We start from the raw sequence: 26,352 nt of genomic DNA, 5'->3' as shown, positions 1-26,352 counted from the left end.
GCCTTTCTGCCGAAGACTTATAGGAATGTGAATGGTATCCTTACCTTTCTCTGGGCTTAAATTTTTATATACTTCGAGGTCTGCCATTAAATCTGTTATTGTTATACATTATTGGCAGGCACGAGCAGAAAGTCTCCTTGAAGCAGAAGCCCAAATTCATTCACCTGTCCAGGGATAGAATATTTGCAATGCAATTCTTAGAAGTATCCATGAACTTTATCAATCCTGTCCGTTACAAAACAAGTTGAAGTCTATGTGATCCGCAACATGGATTTGAGAAGATTAGCAATCATAGAATCAGAGGACCGTAGAGTTGGAATCATTTTTTAAAAATCCAAAAGGTGATCCTGGATAACTTTGCTCCAAACTGGAAGGTAGGGAGGGAAAGAAGAAGAAAAATCCCCCGGCAGAGAGGAAGACTGGAAAGCTCTGCTCTGTGCAGCTGCTGTTGTGGAAATGCAGGACCACTTTGGGTATGAGACATGCATGCACAGTGAAATGATTCAAATCCTCAAGGCACAAAATGTGCACAAAGCACTGTGAGAAGCAGGTCTCTCAAACGTCACGGAGGAAATCCTTTGCACCTCGGAAAAGAAAACCCATCCCCACTTTTGGGTTTTAAAATCAGAGGAGTGACGCAAGCTGAAAGCTGAAGAAAAGAAAGCAGAATACCACTAAAAAAAAAAAAAATCTCTAGCTGAGAGAATTTGTGAAGTGGAAAAAAGCAGACAAGAGACAGCACAATGAGCTTTTCCAATACTTTCTTTAACAAAGAAAGGGCTTGTAAATTATTGTTAATTGGACGGTACTCCCACTTTGCTTTGAACTTAAATAAATGAAAAATGCAAGCGTATAATTAGGTTCAGCATCCTTTTTTTGCCTAAATGATCTACGAACCCTGAACACAGCAGACTGAAATTCTACAGATATCCCTTTCTGTGTGGGCAACGGGGAGGTGTGCACCTGTTGAATTTCTGCCTGCCATTTATTTTATTATTTTATTATTTTTATACCCCACCTTTCCCCCAATGAGCTCAAGGTGGCATACATGAATTTCCCTCTCCCCATTTTATCCTGACAACAACCTGTGTAGGTTAGGCTGAGATGCAGTGCGTGGCCCAAGGTCACCCTTCATGGCTGAGTGGGGGCTAGACGCCTGGTCTCCCAGGTCTTAGGCAAACACTCTTAACAACTGTACCGTCCTGGCTTTTCATCAGTCATGCAGTTGATAAAAGCATAGAACCACCAGCAGTTCCTGGTGGAGAGTTCCTTACACTGGTCTCCCTGCTAAGGGGCCAAGGCTTAGCCTCTGGCATCTTCAGTTAAATATATCTCTGGTGCTAGGAGTCATTGCCAGAGGAGGCTGCAGTCCACTGTTTGCCTCAGTGTAAAACTGCTCGAGAGAATCAAGTTCTTCCAACAATATTACACAGCATTTATACCAAGTACAGCAGCAGATTCTGACTCTTCTTCAGCAAAGCCAGCTAGAATCCAACTCCCTGCAGGAGGCTCCCTCTGTCTTTCAACCGAGCGCCAGCAAACCTGAGGAGAAAAGCCTGGGGGGTATACTGCAAACACACTCTTCTCCAGCTGCCTGTCCGCAGTTGGTTGTCAACAAGGCCATCTACAGCCTACCCTCACTAGAGACACCTGGCACCTAAGTGAGTTGCCAGCAGGAAAAAATCTTTGCTGTCCCTGTGGTGTTTTTGGTCTGATGCAGAACAATGCCTGGAAACGATGCCTTATGAGGAACGGCTAAAGGAGCTGGGCATGTTTAGCCTGGAGAAGAGGAGGTTAAGGGGTGATATGATAGCCATGTTCAAATATATAAAAGGATGTCACATAGAGGAGGGAGAAAGGTTGTTTGCTGCTGCTCCAGAGAAGCGGACACGGAGCAATGGATCCAAACTACAAAGAAGAAGATTCCACCTAAACATTAGGAGGAACTTCCTGACAGTAAGAGCTGTTCAACAGTGGAATTTGCTGCCAAGGAGTGTGGTGGAGTCTTCTTCTTTGGAGGTCTTTAAGCAGAGGCTTGACAACCATATGTCAGGAGTGCTCTGATGCTGTTTCCTGCTTGGCAGGGGGTTGGACTCAGTGGCCCTTGTGGTCTCTTCCAACTCTATGATTCTATGATTGGGCTTGAGGAAGGAAGGTGGCCGAAAAAACAAGACTTACCTGCCACTACCACCACTTGCCTTGAATGAATCTTATCAGAAGAGCTCCAGAGAGGATTCTATGTCCTTTATATTATTAAACAGCACTCTGAATGTGCATGGTATTTGCTTTGGCCTCACCTCTAGCCCAGAATTCATCTCCCCACTGCATCCTTCTTAGGTGAAGGAGGACTAAGTCTGATAAATACTGACCTGGCCAATGTGTCACAGCTGATGCAGCTCAAGTCAAGCTGCACAAGCTCAGCATCTAAAGCCTAGTGACTTTGAATCAATCCAGCCCTAGTGGCTTCCAATGAGACCCTCAGAAAGCCCTGCTGAACCAAATCAAAGCTCCACCTAGTCTAGCGTTCTTCTTCTTCCTGTGCCAAATGCCTTCAGGAAGCCCACAAGCAATGCACAATAGTTAGAGCACTCACCTGTTGCTGTTTCCCAAGAGCTAGTAACATTGCCTTTGGACTGAGGTCCCACTGGGAAGAGCCATGGCTCAGTGGCAGAGCATCTGCTTTGCATGCAGGCGGTCCCAGGTTCAAGCCCCAGGATCTCCAGGTAGGGTTGGTAGAGAGCCCCATCTGAAATCCTGGGGTACCACAGCCGGTAAAAGTAGACAGTACATTTACTGGGTGGACCACTGGCCTGGCATAAGGCATAAGGCAGCTTCCTAAGGTCCTGATGCAAAGGGGAGAGTTCAGCAGGGAACACTCTTGAAGCCCAACTCCTTTAAAAGAGTAGTTTAAGACAACTGGAAGAGGTTGGGTTGGGTTGGATAACTCACCACGGACCTTCCATAGAGGCTCAGCCAGGTCTCACATGGTAAGGCTAAATTTGGTACAGAAGTTGTGGACGCGGGTGGCGCTGTGGGTTAAACCACAGAGCCTAGGACTTGCCAATCAGAAGGTCAGTGGTTCGAATCCCCGCGGCGGGGTGAGCTCCCATTGCTCAGTCCCTGCTCCTGCCAACCTAGCAGTTCGAAAGCACATCAAAGTGCAAGTAGATAAGTAGGTACCGCTCTGGCGGGTAGGTAAACGGTGTTTCCGTGTGCTGCTCTGGTTTGCCAGAAGCGGCTTAGTCATGCTGGCCACATGACCCGGAAGCTGTGTGCCGGCTCCCTCGGTCAATAAAGCGAGATGAGCGCCACAACCCCAGAGTCGGCCACGACTGGAACTAATGGTCAGGGGTCCCTTTACCTTACAGAAGCAGCATTCACTGTGGCAGCCCCTAAGTGGTGGAATTCCCTCCCTAGAGAGATGTGCCCAGCACCTTCACTTTCAGCTAATGCTGAAGACCCTCCTCTTTATCCTGACCTTTGAAACACGAGGTGTGTTTTTCAGGACTCCACCCTATTTCTGTGATGATAATTCATTTTAGCTGGGGGGTTTTTATGCCTGAATTTTAAATTGTTGTAACCAACCCTACAGCCTGCTGTCGAAGGGCTGGAAACAATAATATTAATAATGCAAATCACTGCGCTGAACTCACTCTCTCCTTTACTCCTGAGATAATCAGATTCCTCTCAATTACACAGCATTAGACACCAATTATGTCACAGCCTTTTAACATTTAGCATCCCTAAGAAAATCTCAGTGAAGTTATTTTTCATTTTGCTACTTTATGATATAATGGGCTGCTGTGCAGTTCTCGTTTTTAACTGAAATTGCTTACAAAAGAAGAAATGCTGGCGTAAAGAGTCCTTCCCTGTTACTTTTACAGCCATAATTTTCCTGAGCGCAGAACATCACAATCTTATCCTGAGCCAAGAACTCGCTTGAATTTGTAAATATATCCAGCAGATTAAACAGATCAACTGAAGTTTCCAGAAAAATAATTGCAATACTCGTGAAGCTAGCACCTGCTTATGATAATGTTTTTTCTTCCTTCGTCAAGAGAACCTCTCCGCTGAAAGAGTATTGCACAGCATGGTAACACAAAACAGCCAACTTTTAGGTGAGGCCATTCAGGCTTCTGTAACATGGGGGACTACCACCTGCTCCTCCAGATGAGGTTCTCAATCAGTCCTTAAGGTACCCCGGGCAGGACCTAGGTTGTTCAAAGCTACATACAGTGGTACCTTGGGTTACATACGCTTCAGGTTACATAGGCTTCAGGTTACAGACTTCGCTAACCCAGAAATAGTGCTTCAGGTTAAGAACTTTGCTTCACGATGAGAATAGAAATTGTGCTCCGGCGGCACAGCAGCAGCAGGAGGCCCCATTAGCTAAAGTGGTGCTGCAGGTTAAGAACAGTTTCAGGTTAAGAACGGACCTCTGGAACGAATTAAGTACTTAACCCGAGGTACCACTGTATATCAATGCAATATCCTTGAACTTGACCCAGTAGCTTATGAGCAACCACAGCAAATGCTTTAGCAGAACTATCACATCCTGTCCACTCCCATCAGCAGTCTAAACCACATTGCAAAACTTTGGTCTCAAGTGATGCAACGAAGAGAATTTTACCATGTCTCCACTACCGCCACCTGTTGGCTTCCCCCGTCACCTGTGTAAACGGAGGCAGACTTCCAGGATTATCACCTTGAAATCAAATGAAACAATCAAAGATTGCCCAGAGAAAGGAGTCTGGATACTACAGACAACCAATTCCCCATTTGGTTGCTTGCTAAGTTTACAAGTAGTCCTCAGGTTGCCTCTTGATACTATGAGCAGCACTAACAAGCAAAGCACACTTTGGAGAGATGCGCACCTGAGACCTGTGCATCTTCCACTTCTGCATTTGTCTTGCTGTTAGAGGAAGTACCCATTATTCATACATTGACTTGGCTGTGCTAACATGCAAAGCTGCCCTGTTACTTATAGCACAGACACAGCTCTCTTCCGCAGCCCAATGCCATAATAAATTGTTGTGTTTTCCCACAAGATGTAGCGATGGCCATCAACTTGCATGGCTTTAAAGGAGAACTGGACTAATTCCTGGAGGGCAATGCTACCAGTGGCTACTAGACATGGTGGCTATGTTCTGCCCGCACTGCAGGGGACACGTGGCACTGTTGTCTAAACCACTGAGCCTCTTTGGGGTTTGCCGATTGGAAGGTCGGCGGTTCAAATCCATGTGACGGGGTGAGCTTCAGTTGCTCTCTCCCAGCTTCTACCAACCTAGAAGTTTGAAAGCACACCAGTGTAAGCAGATAAATAGGTACCACTGTGGCAGGAAGGTAAACTGCATTTCTGCGCGTTCTGGTTTCCGTCACAGTGTTTTGTTGTGCCATAAGTGGTTTAGTTATGCTGGCCAGAAAGCTGTCTGTGGACAAAGGCCGGCTCCCTTGGGCCTGAAGCAAGATGAGCGCCATACCCCATTAGTCAAATTTGAGTGGACTTTACCATCCTGGGGTCCTTTACCTCTGAATATTAGCTGCTGAGACTCAAAAGTAGGGAGAGTTGCTGTTGCCCTCAAGTCCTACTTGTGAATTTCCTACAGGCATCTGATTGGCCACTGTGAGAACAGAATGTTGGACTGATCCAGTAGGACCTTTTATGTTATTAAACTGGCATTATTGAGAGAGCGGCTGTGTTCTGAGGTTTATTGCTAGAGCTCCCCCCCCCCTTTTGTCTATTCATTGCATCTAATTAACTTAAAAGGAGAATTTGGAGACCAGACCTAATGAAATTGTAAAACAAGCTTCCAGGAACAGTTTTGGAATAATCAACTGTTGGCGAATAGAGTACAGACTTGGATATACTTATGACAGACTTTTGTTCCAAAGCCTTCGTTGTGTGTCATTTGAGTTTTCTGCCATATGTTTGAGGGATTTTCCTGTGACCTCACAGGTGTTCATGGACCACATCATGCTAGCTAGGGATTAGAGTCCAGCAACACCCGGAAGGCTACAGGTCCTTCACTTCTGTTCTATGTCATCAGGTGATGCCATGATTCTGGAAAGGACAATGATGTTGCACGGAGCTTCCAGTTTAAATTCCAACTCAGTCCTGAAACCATTGGGCGGCTCCATGCAAGCCAGTATCAGGCTTAGAGAAGCTGGCCTGAAAAAGACCAATGTGTGGTTTCCTTATTCCTCTAGTAACTGCATCTCACTCTTAGTCTGCCTATGCACCAGCTTCCAGATCTTGTAACTATTTAGAGCACTCAATTTCAGATTCACTTGCTCCTCCTCTGTTCCACCATCCTTCACACAGCCCTTCAAGTTTGAACCTTGGCTCATGGATTATGACCACACCACAGAGGCAGCTTCCAAGCAGTGGTTGTTGCAAAACAGGGGTCAGCAACCTAAGGGCCACAAGCTGTTACGATATAGAAGCAATGCGGCCGCGAGCTGGTAGCTTGAAAGCAAAACATAATGGGAATGTTGGGACTGTTCCGTGGGAAACAGAGGGACAGTCTATTCACAGTGCAAAGCACCGGAATTAGCTCAGAGTGTAATATGAGCTGTACAGGAAGTACTGGAGGAGTTTGTCTCTCGGCTGTTGGAGTTTGAAGAGAGCAGTCGTGTTTTTCTGTAACGCGGCAAAGACAGAAATGAAGGCATGTAAATACGTTTCTGTCTATCTCTTTCCCCTGCCTGGGGGGGCAGGAAAGAGTGGTGTGTTCTTCTCACGCTGAGAAGGATCGCCTATCGCGAACTAGCCTGTATCCTGCCGGGGAATGCAGACAGGGAGGTCAGCAGGAGATCAAGCCGGGTGCCTGGAGAGTGGCCAGTTTCTCCTGATAAAGGCTTGATTTCCAACACAAGTGACCCACAGGGGTCGTTCTACCGGCCCACAAGCCCCCCCCGAAACCGAGCCGCCCGCTCAGCGAGTCACCGCAGGCTGCGCTAAACTGGTCAGCATGGCAACTTGCTTCCGCAGCGCTGGAAATTGCGTCTGCACAGACACAGATGACAGAGACTCATGCGCCCCCGTGATCTGGCCCACGGGAGGGTGGAATGCTCTTGTTCTCATGTTCTGCTCCCTGGTTTCCAACAGACATCTGGTTGCCCACTGTAAGAACAGCGGACTCTCACGTTCTTCTCTACATACAACATTTCCACCAAGGAGCGCATGGTGGTGTAAATGGTTCTCCCTTCCTCTCCATTTTATCCTCAAAACAACACTGTGAGGGAGGTTAGGCTCAAAGTCAATGAGGTCAACCAATGAGCTTCAAGGCTAAATGGGGACTTATCTGGTCTCCCAGGTCCTAGTCCACCTCACTGGCTCTGTCCATGAATTACTCTACCTCTCTGTTGACCTTGTTAGACAATGGTGATGGAGCCTCTTATGGAATTGGCTAGCATGCTCCATCATGACTAGTCCAAAATAATACAGAAACAGGAGGGAATGGACTTCTGGGGGAAAGAGGTGTAGATCAGAAATAAGACTGATTTGACCACCCCAAAGATGCTACTTTGCTTATCACATAAATGGATGTGTCATGCCAAGTCATGCTGGCGAAAGAGCTACAAATCTATGGTTTTCACTTTCAGATACAGAAAGTGAATTAATTAGCAGGAAAGTCACAGAAAGCCAAGCTTAGGGATTGAAAAAATTAAAAGCTACATACACTGCCACACAAAAGGAGAAAGGGTAGCAGCATTTATTCATCCTGAACAGACGGGGGACGGGGACAGTAGTCTAGAGCTGAAATGTAAGATTTATGTCAGATCCCTAGGACTGTCAATCACAGTCAATATGAAGCAGCTGCACCCATGAAGAAAGCCGCTGAGATTATAATTAGTTTGTCTAGAAAGGAAAAGGGGAAACTAAAATGACAATCCTCTTTTTTCTTTTTTTGCAACACCTGTCCAAACAGGCAGGTTTGGCTTAGACGTACCTTGAATCTGAGCCATGTCTGTCCTTCCAGGATTGCCTGCTTCCCACTCAAATTGTTGCCAACATCAGTGCAGAGAGCCAATCTATTCAATGGGAAACTCTGCAGAGCATCCTAGAGCATCTTTTAAGCAGATATATTTGAAAGCCTTTCTTGACCATTCTGTTGGGTCAATCAATCATAAATTAAGGCAAGATGCTCCGGGGACAAAGAGACATCGGTCTGCATGAGATAATCGTAATTGGCTCTCTCTCAGCCATGATCATTAGGAGAAATCAAATGCTAAATGAAATTGTTCCTTTGGACCACACTTTCTTAAGGTGCTGTGTCAACACAGGCAAGATTAGCGTTTTCGGCGGCAAGAGTCTTAATAGCACAAAGATGGAAGAACGAAGAAATCCCGACAAAAGAACTGTGGCAAGGGAAACTAATGGAATATGTAGAACTGGCGAAACTGACGCGTAAGTTACGTGAAAAGGACAACTGTAACTTTAAAGAAGAATGGGAACCTTTTACAAAGTATTTAAAGAAACAACAAAACGAACTGATCTCCTTGGCAGGTTTTGAATAAACAAACACAAATTTACTATTGGTAACATACAGATAGATAAATTGAGGATCATTACAATTTGATAATATGTAGAAAATAATATGTGCTTAGAAACCAGAGAGAGGAGCTATGGGAAGTCCGGAGGGGGTTCTTTTAGGGAGGGAAAATTAGGAAGAATAAAATCCCACCCACCCAAGCTGTAGTTTGGGAAACCAAAATGAGTGAGTGTGACCATTAATATGGTTAAGGTGACTGCCTCCTTGCCTACAAATCTTGTGTGATAAGATTGGCAGAGGGGGCCCTCTTGGTATTTCTACCACCCCCTGAAGTTCAGGACTGGCAGTCCAAAGGAGGGCATTCTCTGTGGCATCCCATAAACTGTGGCACTGGCTCCCCACAGAGAAGAATTGGCATATTCATTGCACAGCTTTCATCCCACACTGAAGGCGCACCTGTTGGCTCTGTCCTTTGATATCCGAAGGACAACTGTGCACTTTTTTAAAATAATTTTTATTAACAGGCCAATCAAATCACATTATTTCCAAATCACATTAGTTCCAAATTATACAGCCAGATTTTTAAATTTTTGTTGGGGGCACCCATACTTCAAGCTCCAAAAGGGGTCCAAACATCACTCATGTTGCTGCTTTAATTAAACAGTTCTATCCAGTTCTGTCCAGATAGTCTCTTTGTTACTTTCCTCATCTTCTTGTTGTTATCATATATTCCTTTCTTTGCGATCTCTGATAATCTTCACAAGCGGGTTGAAAACAAACATCCTCTGTGTGGGTTTTACACTCTCCAAAAATCATATCACATAAAGGACAGACGCCATTTCCACACCTCCGTAAAGAACTTTCCCTCAGTCTGTCCGTTGATTTCCCCAGGCTTGCCAAACATATCTCAGAGGGCTCTGGCAGGTCAAGATCACATTCTGATAACCATACATTCACATTCCAATGACCCTGGTCCTCCTCCCCCTCGTCGTTCTTAGGCAAGTCTGTCTTAGCGAGACGCCATTTGAAACTGCATCATAAAACTTTCCTCCATTCCTCGATGTTTCTACCAATCCTCTCTTTGATCAATAATTAATTCCACACAGTTCTTAAAATCCTGCTTGTGATTAATAAAATGCAACGATTCTTCTCTCTGGAGGGGAGGGTTATTAATACTCACATAAGGCCAAAAGAAAAGAAAAGTTTTTTCCTCCCCCCCCCTTTCCGTTTCACTCCAACATACCAGTCTTTTAATGATGATTCATCACTTGATTTATTTGTCCAGCCCGTCGCTCCGCTCACAGAGATCCATTAATCAGCAGTCTTTACTCCCGATCTTCACTTGATGTATGTCCATTAGCTTCTTTCCAATTATATATTTCCAATTATATCTTTCGAGCTAATGCGAACCAGTGCGCGATTAGAGACAGCGTCAGAGCAGACCGGCCTCACTCGAGGGCTTCGTGCCAAGTGCCCACACCCCCTTCTTTCGAGTCCGGGGGTGAATTATGGACACAGCTGGCAAGGCAGTCCCCCCATCTCCTTGGGGGGGGTAAGGGAGGCTGCATACTCCCCATATCAGCCTCTTAATTACCTCGTGTGGGTTGGAGAGATGTTACTGTCGGCCATCTTCCAATGCGCCCCCTGGTGGGCCCCACAACTGTGCACTTTTTAACCAATTCTAAAACGGTATTTTTATATTGTTTATAAATTGCTTCATGGATTATTGCTTTATATTTGGGGAGCACAAACCATCCCTTGCCTTATAGGGGAAAGGAATGTAGCCGAGTGGCAAAGCATTTGTTTTGCATGCAGAATATCAGTCTCCCAGGTACAGCCGGGAGAGACCCCTGTCTGAAATCCTGGAAAGCCGCTACTCATCCATGTAAATACTTAGCTAGGTAGATGAATGGTCCGAGTTGCTATAAGGCAGCTTCATGTGTTCCTATGGTGGTAATCTGCTGGGACTTTATGGTGTGGTGCAGGTAAGAAATTCATTAAAGGCTTAAGTATCAATTGACTGCAGGCCGACAGCAGATGGAGAGTGGCCCAATTTGATGAGAAAAAGATGTGGCTAAAAGATCTTGGAACGCTAGCTCTATAGACAGCACTAAAACCCTTCAATCAGTCATGGGTAAATCAGTAAGATCCAACAGCAAATAAAATGCCAAGCCTAATCTTGATAACACAGATGCAGAAACTATCACCGAAGTTGGAAGGGACCTTCAAAGTCACCTAGTCCAGCCCCTGCAATGCAGGAAGGGGACAGTGAGGTAGTCAAGTGGCCTAAGCAAAACAGTCACAAAACCCTCTCCCCTTACAGAATGTTCCTTATACACACACACAAAAAAAAAAACCACTGACAACATGGCTTGTTAAAGCTAAGAATTGGAGTCTCACAATAATTTTAATTTTCTGCTTCACCAACCTTTCTCTTTCACTATCCAAAGTCCTAGAAAAAATGCTACTTTTTGCCAAAGAGAGCGATTAGTGGAGGGCAGAACTTTGCTTTCCTACAATAAATATGGAGGGGAAAAACAATATTATATAAGAATTGTGTTGCAACCCAAATTACCCAATTCAGCTATTATAAAATGAGCCCATGAAAGGCCACGGAACACTAAACACAGCCCCAGAAGCTTTTCCCAAAATGGAATAATATAGGCAGAAGTCAACACACTGAAATCATGAGCGTCCCACATGGGTTTTCTCCAGGTTCCAAGAGAGAAGATCATGAACGTTTGGCTCCTACTCTATTCCTGCTTAGCATATCATCTGAAACTGGGCTTGTGACAAGTCGTGCCCTATACAACAAGAACAAACCTTGGTTACAGCACATCTAGACAAGTGAAACACTGGATGATATGCTAAGGCAAACCATGGTTTGATTGACAGCAGCACAGCAGAAGAAGAAGCAAGGAGAAACAAAGCTTCCGCAATCTCCTCACCTGGAACCAACTCACCATTTTACGCTAAAGCATGTTTCCGCTTTGTGTTGGACATGAACAGGGTCATTCTTATCATTTTATTTATACCTCAACCATCTGTCCGGGTTTCCCCAGCCACTCTGGGCAGCTTCCAGCAAAATAATAAAACATCAAACATTAAAAACTTCCCTATACTGGGCTGCCTTCAGATGCTTTCTAAAAGTTGTGCAGTTCTTTTTCTCCTTGACATCTGAAGGGAAGGCATTCCACAGGGTAGGCGCCACTGCCAACAAGGCCCTCTGCCTGGTTCCCTGTAACTTCGCTTCTTGCAGTGAGGGAACCACCAGAAGACCCTCAGAGGTGGACCTCAGTGTCCGGGTAGAATGATGGGGGTGGAGACGCTCCTTCAGGTATACAGGACCGAGGCCATTTAGGGCTTTAAAGGTCAGCACCAATACTTTGAATTCTGCTCGGAAACGTACTGGGATAAACTATGACAGGATGTTAGCTTGCCATTCCCACCCCCACCCCCCGACCAAAGCATAGCGTGCACCGAGTTCTAAGAAATGAAGAGATGTAGGATTAGCAGTTCAGAGATCAATAGTTATGTGGAATATACAGCCGCAGGGTGGCTTTTCACTGACATGTATCCAGAGATCTACTGCTAAAAATAAGCTTGATGTATCCTTTTGAACGTGCACCTGTCTGCATGGTGTTCCCCAACTCCACAAACAAGAATAAGCCCAAGAACGTAGAGCAGGCAGAAGCACGTTTACAACGGAATGCAGATAGCTGACTGCAAAGAAGGACTATATATGTATAAAAGAAGAGCCCTTGGCTACAGCTCACGGTAAGCAGGGACAGAGTTTAGGGAACACGCTAAGCCCAATGCTGGCTTAGAGCAACATGGCAATACAGTGGAACCTCGAGTTGTGGACATAATCCATCCTGGAGGCACGTCCGCAACTCTCAAAGCGTTCGCATCCAGAAGTGCCATATCTGTCTGCACACATGCGCAGTGCAATTTAGTGCTTCTGCACATACGTGAGCGGCAAACCCAGAAGTAACCTGTTCTGGTACTTCCGGGTTGCCGCAGGACGCAACTTGAAAAGACGTAACCTGGAGTGGACGCAACATGAGCTATGACTGTAAAATGTGGAGGAAAAAGGCAGCTGTTAGTTCCTCTCTGGGAGCCCGCACATTCACGCTGCCTCCGTATGCCATAGTTTGGCTCTTCTAGACTGGACTGGAAGGCAAGCCATCGTTTGGCTTTCTGTGTCACGCAAGTCAGCTCAGTGAAGGTGGAACCAAGCAAGGGAAAAGCTGGCTTCTGCATATGGCACAAGAGTGGAGATTAGCCACTACAGAAACCCCAATTGCCATTTGTTCCAATTCAGCACTAAACTGCAGGTTTCCCTGGAGGAAAGCGGCCTGGCAAAGGGAAATGTGGATGAGCCCTAAATGTGTCAATGCTATGGTTCAGAAGACACCTGTGAACACAGGGACCTCAAGTCACTACAGTCCAAGGTGAAGGGTCATCTCCCCACCACCAAACAGAATTGCACAGGCAACATGCAGGCACTCTAAAGCCCACTTCAGATGTTCAAAAAGGACACATGAGATGCAAACAAGGAAGGGGGTACACTGACATTCCTAATCAGCAGAACACACTCAGAAAACGCCTTCAGAAGTGTGGGGTATCTACCTGAGTGAACAGATGTGTCTCTGAAATGCACCTAAAAGCCCACTAGGGTTGGATCAAATCAAATATATATCCCTTGCATTATGCCAGTACTAAAACAGGAGCTTTAAGTTTAGCATTTCCATGCTTGTTTTTGGGGTACATGAATGCATTTTAACTCCCCTTTTAAATACTCCCCTAGAATATTTTGTGCATGTCCAGAGACTCAATCCTGGAGTAGCCTATAAATTTGTCATTCCTCTGGCACATCGAATCCAAATGGCTATTTTCTTTCTTCCTTCCTCCACGCTACAAATTAAAGATTCCCACTAGAAAAGTACCAGCAAAAAATAATAACACTTGATCTAATCTGAGCTCTGATCTCTCCCTCCCCTTCTCTCTGGTTATATATGTATGACATTTTTAGCTTTGGGGCACTCAAGAGTCTCCCTGGAGTACCAGACATCAGCAGCAGCAGCCTGAATGTTTGTGACAAGGAATTTCTGACATAAGCAGATCAGAATATTAATATCATGCAAATAGAGCTATTAACAGTTTTTCCTAATAACATTAGAAAAGGACAAGGAACCCTCAGGCAAGTTTTGAGTCATGAAAGTGGTAGGGTTTAACATGCACAGAATGTTTATTCGCTGCTCAGGCAGTTTTTCCATGTAGCCGAAATGAGCTTCCCAAACGCATAGAGAGATGCCTGCTGGCCTCTCCTGGCTGCACTCAGAAGTGTTCATTTCTTGGAATTTGGGAGGGTATCCTCAGTGAGAAGATTGCTGCCTCTTTGAATGCCACCTTGTCCAACACTACCAATTATCCCGCTGCAATTCACAGGCGCAGGAAAAGAGAGTAAGCCTTCCACAAGCTTTGCATGCAAAAAGAAGAAAGAAAAACCTCCTAAGTTCAATTCTGGGCATTTCCAGTGAAATGGAATAACGTGACAGGAGAAGGGGGAAATTGCTGCTTGAGACCCTGGAGAGTCGGTCCAAGGGGTGGTTAGTGTCTCCCAGTGGGAGGATGGCTTTGAATTGAAAATAAAGCTGGTCATCTCATAATGCCTTTATACAAATCTATGGTGCGACTGCACTGGGAGGACTACGTGCCGTTCTGGCCACCTCACCTCAAAAAAGGACATCGTGGAGTTGGGGAAGGTTCAGAAGAAGGCAACAGAGCTGGTCAAAGGGATGGAGCAAGTCCCCTTTGAGGAAAGGAGAACATAGCAGAGAAATCCATCCATTCCTCATCTCCAGTCTCAGTCTGGTGCCGACATTCCACTTAGCAGTACTTATTGCAAAGCATCTTCCCACTCAACTCCCTTCTGCAGACCACACTAGGCAAGAGTCTCTTCTGTAGACACCTGTCTGTCCTGCAGACAACCCACCCCAGTTCTCACCTCCCAAATCTCTCCCACTGGAATCCTCACTATTCTTGATCTCCACTCAGGGTCTTCTGATTTCCTGGGGGTGACTTTCTGCCAGGTGGCTCATCACTCACTGATGAACACCTTTTACCTCCCTGCCCTGAAGATCAAAATGCAACCTTCCATATTTCTACAAGGATATGGGGCACATCAAGAGGAGAGGTCCAAAAATAGGAGTCTCCCGATTATTATTTCTATAGCATTATCCATGCTCATGCCGTTCCCAGGAACACCCACTTCCCCCAAAATCCTCTGCAATGCGCAAGAGATCCACTGCAGAGAAGTCACTGCAGAAAGGATTCCCAAAAGTAATCTCATACACGGAACTATGTGCCTGAAAATCCTATATAATCATATCCAGACTTTCCAATCTTACACACTGAACTTCAAAAACCATATGACCAAGAGCTACAAGCTTTAACAACCAATCCCTCTTCCCAGGGAACTCTGGGAATTGTAGTTTTGTAAGAGGACCAGATACCTCCTAACAACCCTCAGCATCCTTAATAAACTACAGTCCCAGAATCCTTTGGGAGAAGTCATGGCTGTTTAAAGAGGTATCATTGTGTTTTAAATGTAATGTGTGACCATGGCATAGATAGGCTTTTGGTGTGATCCTGTAGAGATCTTTTTATGTTCAGAGACAGAAATATCATGCTGTTTTGCATGATTTGTACATTCAGCTGCTGGTTACTGTGTGAAATTGGCACGTAGGTGTTATTTTTACGACCACCACTCCGGGCCTAAGAACCATCATTAGTCATTGGGCATTGCTCTGTTATTCCTTTGCTGGGATTTAAAATGAATCAGTCCTCACATGTTTCATTTCCTGCTGAGACTGCAAGGAGGTTCCCTATGCTACATGTCCAATTATGACTTTATCACAGTAAGCACAGTGGGAAAATTACGATCAGATACTCTTAACATAACCAAATTAACCGCACTAAGCAAGAAAGCAAGGGATAGATTTCTCTGTGAGCAAGGCTCATCTAACATGACAGGATTCTAACACCACTCAATTCATTCTTAAGACCAAGGTCTCCAAGGCAGAGAGGAAACGAACCAATTTCATACGGCAAAGTGGATCTACTGCTATTAAATGCAGTTTTAAACAAGGAGTTGTATGCTTCAGACAGGCATCAGAAGAGAGGGGGGAGAATAATTCCCTCCAAACCAGGAATAATAACACTAAAAAAAGGAGGCAGCTCTTCTTGGAACTGATCAAAGAAAACGAGCTGTTCATTAAACATGTCGGGCCTGCTTTCCGCTTAGGCAGCTGAATGACCCTAACATTCCTAAGACTGTAGAAATAAGCGAATCAAGCAAATATTATAAGGCTAATCTAAAAACAGAAAAAGGCTATAATTGACAAGTCCTAAATGAATCAGAAATAGGCAAGATGTTTTCATTCAAGGGCCACATTTTCTCCAAGTTAAGGTGGAGGGGGCCACATGCCAGCAGTGGAAGGGGCAGAAACCAGCCACCTCCACAAGAGGTCCAGACTCAGGCATAGGCAAACTCGGCCCTCCAGATGTTTTGGGACTACAACTCCCATCATCCCTAGCTAACAGGACCAGTGGTCAGAGATGATGGGAGTTGTAGTCCCAAAACATCTGGAGTTTGCCTATGCCTGGTCCAGAGCGTGGCAACACAAGAAAGGGCCTTTTCTGCTGTGGCTCCCCTTTTGTGGAAGCTCACCTGGAGCCTTCATTATACACCTTTAGGCACCAGGCAGAAACATTCATTTTCTCCCAGGTGTTTGACTAATTAAACAATCTTTTAAACCATGAAGGGGCATTGTTTTTTGTTTGTTATTATGTTATGTTTCTTTGTGTTTTTATATATGAAAGGCAGTATAGAAATGCCATAAATAAAAAAATGAAATAATAAAAATAATAATCCAGAGATTAGTAGCAGCCTAGACCAGGAGGACTGACTTGGTTCCTAGGTTTCCAAGTCCTTACTTGCAGTCACACCTAGCAGCAGCTCCTACAGGCAAGAAGACAGGGCAAACACACACAAAATGTTGCTATCTTGAATCAGATTATTCCGGGGGGGGGGGGGAGGACCTCAGCTCCTGAAACATAGATTAATTTTTGAAGCAAACACAAAGCATAATGAAGAGGCAGGATAAAATCATTGCCTAGTGATACATTTCAAATTTTGTTCACAAAAATAAATATATGAGAGATGCTAATCAATATTATCTCCAGGATTCTCAACTTCACAACACCAACCTGGTGAATATTGTGTTTCCAGTATGATAAGAATTCAAATTAATTCATGCTAATTGTAATTCTAGCCTCAGAACAACAACAAAAAAACACGAATATTGGCTTTTCAGTCCTTTTCACATTTGCATCAAAATTAGCATCGAAACAGGTAACTTCTGTAGAACACACACAGAGTCAGGCAGGCAGAAGTGAAAATTAATACAAATAACCTCTCCTCTCCTCAGGAATGCTTCAGCTGAACTAAAGAGATACAGGCCATATTCACATATCACACTAAACCAGGGGTATCTATGTGGCATCCTTCAGGTGTTGTTAATTCCAATTTATTTTAAAAGCAACTCTTTATATATGAAGTCCACAGCGGGGTTTGAAGTTTAAGCAGGGGGTGGAAATAGTAGATTATATTAAGAAACCTGATTAAGAGGATGAAACTCAGTATGAGGGTACTTTAAAATGCAATTATATGTAATTACAATTATAAACATCGAGGGTCGGTGAGTGGAAAGTCATTAACACTGCAGAATAGGATTCTACTTATCAAGTCTTAAAATGTAATTTTGAATCTTGAAACGAAATAAAATACTAATATCAAGGAATTCCACCCTTTGGAATTTCCACATTTCCTACTGGAAAGAGACCTGGTCATAGCAAGAGGAGCAAAGCCCAGTTCTCTGGTGGTCTTTTGGGTTCTGCCAATTAAGACTGGATACTTCAACATTTCTGGCCAAAGGTTGATGGGCCCTTGGCTTATGAAGATCATGGCCGCGGAGCCTGAGAAGGTGTATAGAGTTAAGTCAAGGACCCACCACCATTTCTTCTGGCTCATAGCAGGCAAGAAAGTGCAGGAGCAGACAAATAAAACTGCATCAGCAGCACTGAATTTGCATTCAGAGACACCCCTATATATTGCAAGGGGCTTAGGCAGCTTATACTGGAAGAGGGAGTCCAAAACTTGCCACCCATTGAAAAAGCAGTCATAAAAAGCGATTCTCATTTTAATATTAGACACTGAAATGCCATTTTATACCTCTTTTATTGAAAAACTGCTGCAATATTGCAAGTCACTGTGATTAATAATGTCTCCAGACAAGAGAAATCTAATTATATATAATTTCTTATGCTTTTACAAGGTGGTTTGAGAATACATGAAGGAATGGAATTCTTTCATTTTAAGTCCAGTACTGCCACCCAGTGTAGGATTTCGGTGGTTAAAGCTCAAGCAAATGGTTGCAAATCACACTTTATGTGGGGTGTGTGGAAGGGGATAATATAAGCCTTGGCTTTCCTCTCCTTCACATCCCCTTGAGGTAATTGGTTAGAAGGTGATTAACAAGTTAATAATAATAACGACAGCAACCAAAGCCATTCCTTCCTGCTTCTGTGTTAATCTGCATTTTAAAAAAAAATCAGGACTAAAATTTGTATTTCAATACATTTTTGTAATGCATTTGCTCACAAAAGCCACATTTCTAAACAGTTTTTCGCAGGGGTGTTTTTTTTAAGCTTAGAACTGCATTGCTAAATTCAGAAAAGTCCAAATCCAAAAGAATAACGGCAGTATGTTCTGATCCACACATTAGTCTGGGAAGTGCAGGATAGGTCAGTACAAACCAGAATCCACAAAATATCAGATTCCGACTTCAAAGTGCAACTATCGTAATGACAGTGTGATGATGTCAACAAGGCACCTGACACTTACAGAGCCAATTTTGCTTTGCTCCCAAAGGTTTGTTCCCCTTCTGCTAAAAGCGTACGAAAGTGTTAACAAACCAGCAAGTGAGAAAGCCCCACTTCTAAGAATAAAATTCAGCCTTTAGACTGCATCTCTGCAGGTAGATAAGGACCATCTGTTATGTAGGCCCCACTGTGTAATTTCAGCCACACTTAAAGGGAGGTAAGAAACAAGAGACGGCAGAAGCTAGAGGGGTAAGGTGCCACTTACCATGAAAAACTCCATTGTCCACCAAAAAATGCCGGCAGTACTGCAGACAAGTTCTCTTATCCAGGTTCCAGTAACTCATCCTTAGGAGGGTTTCTTCTCAGCATCAAAGACAATTCTCCTGCAAAATTAAGCAAGGGTAAGTGCCGGTAATGCGAAGGTAATTATTAAGTTGAAAGGAAGAACAATTCAGTGATATTAGTCCTAATAAAAGAATTCTTTGGGGATTATTTCTCATATATTAAAAAATAACAATAATTCCTGCTTTACTCAAAATGCTTCAGCAATTATTGGCTGGGGCTGGACAACTTCTAGTTATCTGCAATTAGCCCATCATCAAGGTGCTTAGGGTCACTTTCACACAATTACCGCCCACTCATAGAAAGCAGGAAGAGAAACAGTTTGCATGGCAAGGGATATGGGTTTGACAATGCAGGTATTCAAGTATTCATTGCTTTCTCACCCCATCTCAGTGGAGGGAGGGAGGGAGGGAGGGAGGGAGGGAGGGAGGGAAGGAGGAGGGTGGTAGCCAGTCTCTCTTGGCAGACTAGGAGGCAAGGTGTTTTGAGTACAGAACTGTGTGCATTATGTCACCTGCACCTCCTAAGCTAGCCTGCTGCCCTTTAGATGTGGTGATGGATGCTCTCCAATCTTTTCCTATAAGGTAAAGGGATCCCTGACCATTAGGTCCAGTCATGACCGACTCTGGGGTTGCGGCGCTCATCTTGCTTTATTGGCCGAGGGAGCCTGTACAGCTTCCAGGTCATGTGGCCAGCATGACTAAGCCGCTTCTGGCAAACCAGAGCAGCGCATGGAAATGCTGTTTACCTTCCTGCTGGAGTGGTGCCTATTTATCTACTTGCACTTGACGTGCTTTCAAACTGCTAGGTTGGCAGGAACAGGGACCGAGCAACGGGAGCTCACCCCGTTGCGGGGATTCGAACCACAAACCTTCTGATTGGCAAGCCCTAGGCTCTGTGGTTTAACCCACAGTGCCACCCACGTCCCATAATCTTTTCCTATAGATCAAAGCAAAAGGTACTTTTATGCTCTGGTAGCTTTCATGCACTATTTGCAGGATGAATAAAGCAGCTTCGTAAGTAAGCACATGTTAAAGTTAATGAGGCATCAGGCATAAGCCTGCATTTTATTAATGTTTGATCAGGACTTGTATATTAAAGAGGGCTTAGATTTTCAAAAGTAGATTTTCAAATGTTTCATGCCAGGCAAGAAGGCTAGCTGCTTAAGAAAACAGTGTCTTCTTCCTCTTAGACAAGGGGCCTCTTTTGATTGATAGCAGAAAGCAATTCTCAAAGTCGTAAAAGCTGAAATTACAGACTGAGTAAGAACACTGACCCTACATGTTATAGAAGATAAAAAAGGCAGAGATAAACATAATTAGGAATGGGCAAATAGTAAAATGATACCATGGGCCTCTCTTAAACCTTGAGCTGTATTTTCTAAGGCCAGAGGCAAATGGGGAGAAGCATCTAGCTGACAGAGAAAGAGAGGCTTTTTTTGGGAAGTCTTTTTAAAACTGTTTCTTTCTTAAACTGAGAGAGTTTGAGGAAGAGCTAATGGGAAAAGCAGCTGGCTGGAGAAGGGGGGGATGTAAACTGAAGAGGTTTCTTCTGAAACTGTTTTAAACTGAGTTCTTTTTTTTTCTTTCTCTCTCTACTTTAAAAAGGCCTTATTCCTTTTAGGAGGCTACCTGTGTTGTGTATTAAGTATATTGGCTTAAATGTAATTATGCAAAGGCTTTAACAAATGCTAGAAGAGTTGTATTTATCCTGGAATTAAGTCAGCCAGCAGTTTAGCCCCCCTGCCAGACAGGAAGACGCCATCAAATGTTGTCCTGATATATGGCTGTCAGACATTTGTTTAGAAACCTTCAAATGAAGGATATCTTTCAATGTTGATGTGAAACTCAAGATCCTTGACATATGTTTAAGATAAAAATTTAAGATTAACCATTTGTTTTAAAAGGCAATAGGGCAGGGAGGGCAAGAGGTGAGCTGGTAATTAAGATTCCTTGTTGAGACACATGTAAGATATATTACTACTTATTTGTCATTTATAGATGTAACAATATATAGCTCTTTGTCCTCCATATAAGGACAGGAGGATGTGGGTGTATCTTTTAGGATTGGTTCTAGCAATCAGCCAATAGGAAATCCAACTAGGCTGATTGGACAGAGGCAGCCACAGGAGGAGCAAAGGGGGCTGGATTAAGGGAATATAAGGGCTGGCCATAATGGCAGGAGCCAGGCCAGAGCTTGGTAACCATATACCACTGTGCCTCTCATTTATTTGTCTGACAAATAAATAATTATTTTAATTTCTCTATTGCTGCGTTGAATATTTCATTCCAGCTAAGCGTTAACCACAAGCAGGGTGCTACATTTTATGGTGCTCCTGTGACTCGGATAAGTGGTCTGCTGGAACGCAGCCCCTTCGCCCTATTGGGCAGGGTACAAGAGAGAGGATCTCTAAACTGCTTACCCAAGCGCGCACTGGTAAATTTTTCCAGGGGGAACGCAGAAGTCTCGTCTGTCTGATACCCTGCTCACTGGCGGCGACGGACCGGGGGGGAAACGGAACCAACCAGGGGTAAGTGCACAAAGGGATTTTTGGCCCTCCAATTAATTGGGAGGAAGAGAAGTCTTGATCAAACTTCTGCGTCTCAGTAAGTGGGAACTGAGTACGCTAGGTGGTTGGATACATCAGATGGTGATCTGGTGGGGGAAAAGGGAAGAATGGGAGGTAGTGTGTGGTGAAGTATCTAACGCATTGTATGTGTGAGAAAGTACAGAGCAATCTGTAGCTGACCTGAGTGTGGAGTGGGTAGTACTTCGGTTCCCAGTGAGGCGACTCCATCTGGGCAAGGAAACCCACGAAGCGTGTGTGTGAGTGACTGAGTGGATACTTCACAGGGCCATACAATGGGAGTTGGGGGTTCAAAAGGGGAAAATACACCTCTTGAATGTATGTTAAATAATTTTAAGAAAGCCTTCTCAGGGGCGTATGGAGTCAAAATGACGCCAGAGCGCCTGAGAACGTTATGTGAATTAGAGTGGCCGAAGCAAAATACTGAATGGCCATCTCAAGGAACCTTTGATATAAATTTAGTAAGCAAACTTTGGTCTAACATCGCCAAAGAAATTGGAGGGTGCCCAGAACAATTTTCATATATAGATTCCTGGCTGAGCACATTAAATAAAAATCCTCCATGGATAAGGGAATGCAAAGTCCAACGATGCAAATTATTGGCTGTAAAAGCCGAAGCTAGGAAAGGAATCTTGCCAAATAAACTCAAACCCATTTTTGAGGGACCAGAGGAAGAGCTGCTTCCACCTCCACCTTATGCTCCACATCGAAGGGAGCCTAATCCAAACACTCCACCAGTTGTAACCCCAAGGCAAGAAAGTGGAATGAATAATGGGGCTGGAGTCACAGAACTTGATTCCTTGATAGATTATGATAAATATCTTCAGGAGGCATTGGAGGCCTATAATAAAGCCCAAGCAGAAGTGGTTATTCCATCTGTGAGTCCCAGTAGAACTCCATCTACAGTCTCTTTTAGTGAAACAACTGATTGCCTACCCCAAACCCCTGTACATCCAAGTCCTAGAGAATTATTACAGAAGTTACAGGGAGACCTTAATCGGTCAGCAAGCAATACAGCCAGGCGTATAAAGCTGCTAAAAGAACGCCTTGGGACAAATACCATCCCCTATGATTTGAGGCCCCTAGAGCAAGGCGAAGAGAAAGATCACATAGTAGCCCCTCTCAGAAGAGTATTTGATGCACTTGAGGAGCCTGTGCTGGTTAACGGGCAACTCGGACCACGGCCACCTCGAACTTCGACCCTGCAATATATTCCATTCACGACTACAGATCTGATGAATTGGAAAACACACACCCCATCTTTTGCAGAAAAACCTCAGGCTATGATGGACTTGGTGACTTCAATAATAAATACTCATAGTCCTACTTGGACAGATTGCCGCCAGCTCCTGAATACTCTGTTCACCACTGAGGAAAGGAGAGACATAATTGAAAAGGCACAGATATATTTGCGTGAGCAGGCCAGAGTGGGAAATATTTATAATATTGACCGTCATCTCCAAGACAACTTTCCCTTGGAAGATCCTAATTGGGATCCAAACAATGTAATTCACCTGGCCAGACTTACCACCTACCGCCAGACGCTTGTGCAAGGTATTCGCAGGGCATGCCAGAAGCCCACTAATATGTCTAAAGTCTCAGAAGTAGAACAGAAACCAAATGAGAGTCCAGGAGACTTTTTAGAGAGGCTGCAAGAAGCCTATCGTATATGGACTCCTTTTGACCCTGAAGCCCCTGAAAACAGCAGAATGATTACTGCTACATTTGTGGCCCAGTGCGCTTCTGACATTCGTAAGAAAATTCAGAAATCCGAAGGATGGGAAGGGATGCTGATGAGCCAAATTATGGCCATTGCACGCCGAGTTTATCGGAATAGGGATGAGGCTGAGAAACAAGAGAAGAAGAAGTGGCAGAAGGAAAAGATGGTAATGCTAGCCACAGCAGTGAAGCAAGACTACCGCCCCTTAAATGGAGGAAGAGGGCGGGGAAGGAATCCACCACTGGGAAGGAATCAATGTGCAAATTGCAAGAAGGAGGGTCATTGGAAGCGGGAGTGTCCTGAACCCCTGAGGTTGGAAGAAGTACGCCCAGGCCCAGGCCCAGGCTCCGGCCCAAGAAACCAGGGACGGGGACGGGGAATGATCCGAGATGGAAGATATCAGAGACCTGGACAAGGACGGAGTAGGGACAATGTCATTGGACTGGCAGAGGAGGATTTTACCCAAGACTAGGAAAGACCGGACTCCATAAAGTTAGGCTTCCAGGAGCCCACGGTCACGATCCAATTAGGAAGCCATTTAATAGACTTTATGATTGATACTGGGGCTGAATACTCAGTACTCCCAGAACTATTGCAGAAAAAGGCATCCAAAAGTGTAGTCATTAAAAGTGCCACTGGTCAGTCAGCTAAGAGGTCTTTCCTCCAACCTTTGGAATGCCAGATTGGGGGACATCGTTTAACCCATCAGTTTTTGTATATACCTGAGTGTCCAATACCTCTCTTAGGTAGAGATATGCTGTCCAAATTGCAGGCCCAAATCACCTTCACTCCTCGAGGTCCAGAAATGAAACTGCCATCAAAGGCAGCAGGAATAATTTCCCTCTCAGTACCTAAGGAACAATCATGGCGCCTAATGTCAGCCCTGCAAGTCCAACCCACATTGGATACAGAGTTAAACAAGCTCCTCCGAACTCTACAGGTGCCACCAGGAGTATGGGCCGAAAATAGCCCACCAGGAATGGCCAAGAATATAGCTCCAATTGTAGTAACCTTAAAACCTATGGCTACCCCTGTATCTGTAAAGCAATATCCTTTACCCCGGCGAGCAGCAGAGGGCATCCAGAAACATTTGGACCGCCTATTAAAATATGGTCTGCTTAAGCCCTGCCAATCAGAATGGAACACACCCCTTTTGCCTGTTCGAAAACCTGGGACAGATGAATACAGGCCAGTGCAGGACTTGAGGCTCGTAAACCAGGCTATCGAGACCTTGCACCCAAATGTACCAAACCCATACACCCTGCTGAGTTTGATCCCACCAGAAGCAACATTTTTTACTGTATTGGACTTGAAAGATGAATTCTTCTGTTGCCGGCTGGCACCACAGAGCCAACCTATATTTGCCTTCCAGTGGGAAGACCCTTTGACAGGAACAAAAGGCCAGCTAACCTGGACAAGATTGCCCCAGGGATTCAAAAATTCCCCAACTTTATTTGGCACTGCCTTGGCGAAGGATCTAACAAGTTACCCCTCAATACCTGGAGAAAAGGTGGTTCTGCAATATGTAGATGACCTTATACTAGCAGCAAAGGATTTTGATACCTGTAAAGAAGGTACAGAGGAACTGCTCCACTTGCTCTGGGAAGCTGGCTACCGAGTTTCCCAGAAAAAGGCACAGTTATGTTTAGAAAAGGTCAAATATTTGGGCTTTGACATCTCACACCAACAACGAGCATTGAGGCCAGAGAGGAAAGAAGCTATTTGCCTTATCAAGGAACCTACCACAAGGAAACAACTCAGAGGATTCCTGGGAACAGCAGGGTTTTGTAGACTATGGATACCTGATTTCAGCAGTCTGGCCAAACCCTTACATGAAAGCACTCGAGGTGCAGAAAAGGACCCATTCGTATGGGGACCTGAGCAGCAACAAGCCTTTTTAGTTATCAAACAACGACTTATGGAGGCCCCAGCCCTTGGACTGCCTAATTCGGAAAAACCCTTTCAGCTGTATGTACATGAACAGAATGGGATTGCAGCGGCAGTCCTGACCCAGAGATTAGGAAGTTGGAACCGTCCAGTAGCTTATTTGTCAAAACAATTGGACTCAGTAGCAAAAGGATGGCCTCCATGCCTAAGGGCAGTAGCGGCCACTGCCAGCCTTGTCAAAGAAGCTGATAAATTTACCTTCGGCCAGACGATGTATGTGAATGTACCTCATGCTGTTCTGACACTCATGGAATATAAGGGTAGTTATTGGCTAACGAACCCAAGGATGGCTAGGTACCAAGGCCTATTGTGTGAAAATCCCAGGATTCATCTACGAGTAGTGAATATGCTCAATCCAGCGACTTTGCTGCCCATACCAGAGGTAGATGATGAAGAATCACATGATTGTCTCCAAATAATGGATGAAGTTTATTCCAGTAGACCCGATCTGAAAGATGAACCATTGAAAAATCCAGATGTTGTATATTATACTGATGGTAGCAGTTACCTGCATGAAGGTGCCAGACGAGCAGGATATGCTGTGGTCACCAATGAGGAAGTTGTGGAAGCTGAAGCTTTGCCTGCTGGCACCTCAGCACAAAAAGCTGAACTTATAGGTTTAACTAGAGCTCTGCAATTGGCAGCCGGATGTAAGGCAAACATCTATACTGATTCTAAATATGCCTTCTTAACCCTGCATGCACATGGTGCTCTATGGAAAGAAAGAGGTCTAATAGGAGCCCACGGGAAAGCCTTGAAATATGGACCTGAAGTAGAAACCCTGTTAGAAGCAGTATGGGCTCCAGAACAGATTGCTGTAATGCACTGCAAAGGTCATGGACGAGGAAGGGATCCAATAACCAGAGGAAATCATGCTGCTGACAAAGCAGCTCGAGAGGCAGCCCAAAAGCCTGTGGGAGGATTTATAGCAGCCCTCATACCAGAGGTAGTTCCAGAAGAAGTTAAACCTCACTATACCCCAGAAGAGAGGAAGTGGGCTGAACAGGAAGGAGCAGTTGTGAAGGACGGTTGGATGATCCTGCCAGACAATAGGATTTATGTACCTCATCATCTAGCAGGCACAATTGTAAGAAATTATCATGAATCTACTCACCTTGGCGGTACTGCAACCAGAGAGAGTCTCAGTCGGAAGTTGTATATTATTAACCTATCACAATTAGCAACTTGCATTTCACAGAAATGTGTTCTTTGTGCTAAAAACAATCCCAGGCAGGGACCGGTACAACCCCTTCTAAGGGATTCAAGTATCTCCTTGTGTTTGTAGATACTCTTACCGGATGGGTTGAAGCTTT

At 44.6% G+C, this 26,352-nt stretch overlaps 1 protein-coding gene across 8 annotated transcripts in view; it reads right to left on the bottom strand.

Moving 5' to 3' along the window:
• Positions 1-26,352, bottom strand: part of PLCH1 (phospholipase C eta 1) — a 160,195-nt gene that overhangs the window by 108,557 nt on the left and 25,286 nt on the right. For 6 of the 8 annotated variants that reach the window (XM_081189890.1, XM_081189881.1, XM_081189889.1 and 3 more), the window contains exon 2: positions 18,709-18,826. In XM_081189890.1, coding sequence (XP_081046016.1) covers positions 18,709-18,787 — 79 coding nt within the window. In that variant the 5' untranslated portion in view covers positions 18,788-18,826. Of the gene's footprint in view, positions 1-44; positions 544-18,708; positions 18,827-26,352 lie in introns of those variants that run through there. The other 2 variants (XM_081189882.1, XM_081189884.1) reach the window with 2 other exon arrangements.

The sequence above is a fragment of the Podarcis bocagei genome (genome assembly GCF_964188305.1).
Source record: "Podarcis bocagei genome assembly, chromosome: 4".
Taxonomy (NCBI): Eukaryota; Metazoa; Chordata; class Lepidosauria; order Squamata; family Lacertidae; genus Podarcis; species Podarcis bocagei.
This window is presented reverse-complemented; position numbering and strand designations above follow the sequence as displayed.